The 3,754-nt window shown below is 37.9% G+C and overlaps 1 protein-coding gene across 1 annotated transcript in view; it reads right to left on the bottom strand.

The window, feature by feature from the left end:
• LOC306885208 (uncharacterized protein) overlaps nt 1-3,331 on the bottom strand; it is a 15,381-nt gene extending 12,050 nt beyond the window's left edge. Inside the window, exons 1-10 of the mRNA XM_079441600.1 lie at nt 3,185-3,331; nt 2,980-3,018; nt 2,735-2,773; nt 1,921-1,971; nt 1,783-1,833; nt 1,476-1,529; nt 1,326-1,364; nt 1,058-1,204; nt 116-163; nt 1-19 (exon numbers count right to left, since the gene is read on the bottom strand). The exon at nt 1-19 is cut by the window's left edge and continues 20 nt beyond it. Of these exons, the coding sequence (XP_079297726.1) occupies nt 1-19; nt 116-163; nt 1,058-1,204; nt 1,326-1,364; nt 1,476-1,529; nt 1,783-1,833; nt 1,921-1,971; nt 2,735-2,773; nt 2,980-3,018; nt 3,185-3,224 (527 nt within the window). The 5' untranslated portion in view covers nt 3,225-3,331. The remainder of the gene's footprint in view (nt 20-115; nt 164-1,057; nt 1,205-1,325; nt 1,365-1,475; nt 1,530-1,782; nt 1,834-1,920; nt 1,972-2,734; nt 2,774-2,979; nt 3,019-3,184) is intronic.
• Nucleotides 3,332-3,754: the final 423 nt, after the last annotated feature.

A 3,754-nucleotide genomic window follows, 5' to 3' on the forward strand; every position in this document is an offset into this window, starting at 1 on the left:
CCATCATGAGCCGTTTCCCCTGATGCAAGAAGACAAGATCTGTTCTTGATAATTGTGTAAAGCATTTAAAAAGTAAGAAATGAGATACAATAGCAAGATCCTGTTATGCACATACCATTTTCGTACTGTGAGCCATCTGTATGCGGTGCGAATCCCTCTGACCCTGAACATACATGCAAAGAGCATTATGATTGTATAACTTTTGCATAGATCTTTTACTTGAATTTACTCACCCTCAGACTATCCAAGATGAGTAGATAAGTTTGATTCTTCATTGATTTTTAGAAATTTGGGTGACCCATATTGCTCACCAATGGATTCTCTGCAGTGAATGGGTGCCGTCAGAATGAGAGTCCAAACAGAGGATTAAAAACATCACAATAACTTACAAGTAATCCACACCACCCCAGTCCATCAATTAATGTCTTGTATAGTGAAAAGCTGCAAGTTTGTAAGAAACAAATCTATCATTAAGATGTTTTTAAGTTCAAACCACACTACTTACAGCTAAAACACAAGTCCTCTATCCATAATATTGCTTTCTCTAGTGAAAGAGTCATAATCAGGAGAGAAATATACACAGATCAAGCACTGTTTAAAAGCAAAAACTGTCCTAAACAAATATGTTGGTGGATTTTGATGTGAGAGGACAACAGGGGATGGACTTTTCACTGGAGGAAGCATTATGAAGTTATGTTAAATTGGCCAGAAGCAACGTTTTGAAGTTAAAAACTGGTTAATGATGGATTTGTTTCGTACAAACATACAGCTTAACAAGAAGTTAATTAATGGGCTGGATTTGTGTGTATGTGGATTATCGTGACGTTTTTATCAGCTGTTTGGACTCTCACTCTGACGGCACCCATTCACTGCAGAGGATCCATTGGGGAGCAAATGATGCAAGATTTCTCCAAATCTGTTTTGATGATGAAGCACACCTTCAAGCTCATCTACAACAAAATGTTTCAATGAAAAAATTCATCTACAACTTGGATGGCCTGAGGGTAAGTACATTTTCATTTTTGGGTGAACTATTCCATCTTTTTGATTGAAATACCTGCAGGCTGGGATTGGACCTCGGAGGAAACTACACCCACAGCGTCTGACATCTGTCCTGCTGAAGGTCGGCCAAACGTGTGGCTGGATATCATTGTGGACCCATGACCTGCTGCTATGTGGCCTGATGACCCTTGACCTGATGACACTGTGAGATTGACAAGACATATCTCATTGGGAAGTGAATGCTATATTTTGATTTTATGCGCATAATATAAACACATATTATAAGCCACGGTTGCCTTAACATAAACAGAACAATCTCTTACCAACAGACATGGACACTGAATGGGCGTCCCCGTCTGTGCCTAAAACACATTAAACATATTGGGTTCTCTAGAGCTTTAAATATTTCTTCTAAAATTTCAAATATTTGAGATCATATTTCAAACAATAATTTTGTTTCTAAATGTCATTACCAGGGACTTTAGATCCTGAACCTCCATTAGCACCTGCTCCTCCAGCTCCTACACCTGAGAACAATTCCCTTTATCACTCTTTATGTTATGCACTACTGTTTAACAATTTATTTATTTTAATTTTTAAAATAACTTTAGTTATTGTTCAATATTTATATATTAAATTATATTATATTATAACATTTTTTTTATAGTAATATTAAACCTTTTAGTATTTTTAGTTTACATTGCTAGTATTTATGCCATGCCATATAAATGCATAACTTGCTTTAAAAAAAAATTTAGGCCAGAATCATTGATCAGGTACCTGGAGGAACTATCTCTGATTTGGACCCATCTTGTCCACCATAGCTTGCATCTGTAAGTGAAATAAATACAGTGATTAGGCAGTCGACTTGTTGGGGTAAAAAGAAAAGCATATACAGCAGGTGAACGGGTACAGTACCATGAGAACTAGAGCCAGATGGGCGAGAGTACCCGTCTCTTCCGTTACTTCCTGTAACCCACAAAGAAACATTTCTGAGAGAACATTCTTTGTCCAGTAATAAAGCATAGCCATCAATACTGAAAATGCTCTGCATCATATTTTCTGAATGAAATCCAATGTTTATTTTTCACTCATTTTGGGGTGCTGATTCCAAAAATAGTGCCTATTTTTCTATAGCACCTCACTTTCTCACAAAATAAAATGTGCATTTTGTAGCATTTTTGCATTCTACAACCATTTGTAAGGTTAGGAAGTCTTGTATTATCCCTTACTCAGTTGGAAAACTGCCATAAATACACGATGACTATCTTTCTCTGAGCCCATTACAACTATTTGTTAAATTCTCAGCCAATTTTTACATGTATTACATACATTATTGCCTGATTTCAAGGTTAGAATTAAGGCCAGCAACAGAAGAAAATGCAAACATGATCTAGATCTGTGGTTGTTTTACTACATCCAAACAGCAACAGAAAACTACCTAGAAAAATAGCTTATTTATAAACATATTTGAATATTTTTCTATATTAAATTATACATTTTGAATACTTGTTTTAGTGAAAGACAGCCTTTGACATTTGGCTGCTTTTGTGGTTTCATTAGTGCTTTAAAGCAGATAAATACATAATTTTGTGAACAAAAAACTATGCAATAGGAAGATTTTATTGATATTGATAACTCAGCATCATAAAATTAGATAATATTAGGTCTTTTTTGCAAATCAGCAAGATGCAGGGCTGTTTTACAATATTCTGCTTGAAATGCTGGTTACCATTTGCTCCATTTGAAGCTGTTGATGTGCTGCCTGATGCTGTAATGACAAAAACACTAGTTTAGTTTCTGATTTGCCAAGAAGGAGAAGATATATCTAGATTTGACCTCCTGATGTTCGGCTATGACCCTGTGCGTATATTGTAGCTCTGTAGTGCATTTCCTACATAAGGTCAGTCGGTGTTGCTTTTCTAAAGTGCGACTTGTGTGAAAGTTTTGCCCCTGATAGATCAGGTTCACACTTACAGACTTGGCCAGTTTGAGTGCCACCATTATGTTTCTGACCTGGGAAACAAGAGCAAAGGTTTTGTCAAAAGATGTATTGGACTTCAGAAAGGCCTGAAAAGTGGCCATTGAGCTTTCAACAAATTCACCTTTCACCAGAGGCCATGAGAGGCTAATGCACTCCGAACAGAACTTGTTTTTGCGTTATCGAGTAGACTTTCCTTACCGTTTGGGGATTCGCCCGCGGCGGCGCTGCCAGGAGTCATACCTTGGAGAAAAAAACAGCCCTTCAGTATAAACAAGGTCCTGAAACATCGGCCCAACAACCATGCAATCTCACTGCACTACAGGCCTCTGTTTTCCATGGATCTGTGCACCTGATGTTTCGTCTTTCCACATTTATTACTAAATCGAGCAATGCCGTTCAGCCACCATGGCTAAAATCCCCACATACCTGATCCCTAAACCAGATTAAGTACTGATTGACTTTGCTTACTGAGTAGGGTGCACCCAGTGAACTATTTTCCAGTGCTGAGAGGTTCAGTGTTCTCTGCCTCCAGCTCTAAAGAGGATTAGCTTCACCTTACCCAAGCCTTTGGGTGCTGCAGTGGCCTGCTGCGATCCGGCTCCTTTGGGAAAAGAGGGAGAGGAACAAGAAACATATTCTTAAGATTCCCAGAGATCATTTCTCACAGGTCAATCAATCTGTTCTGGCCAGGTGGCTTCTGAAATGACACACACTCTTTTTACACGTCCTTAAGGGGTTATATTTTACATTGGTTTTATTGGCTTTTAT

This window comes from Barbus barbus, assembly GCF_936440315.1.
Source record: "Barbus barbus genome assembly, chromosome: 19".
Classification (NCBI taxonomy): Eukaryota; Metazoa; Chordata; class Actinopteri; order Cypriniformes; family Cyprinidae; genus Barbus; species Barbus barbus.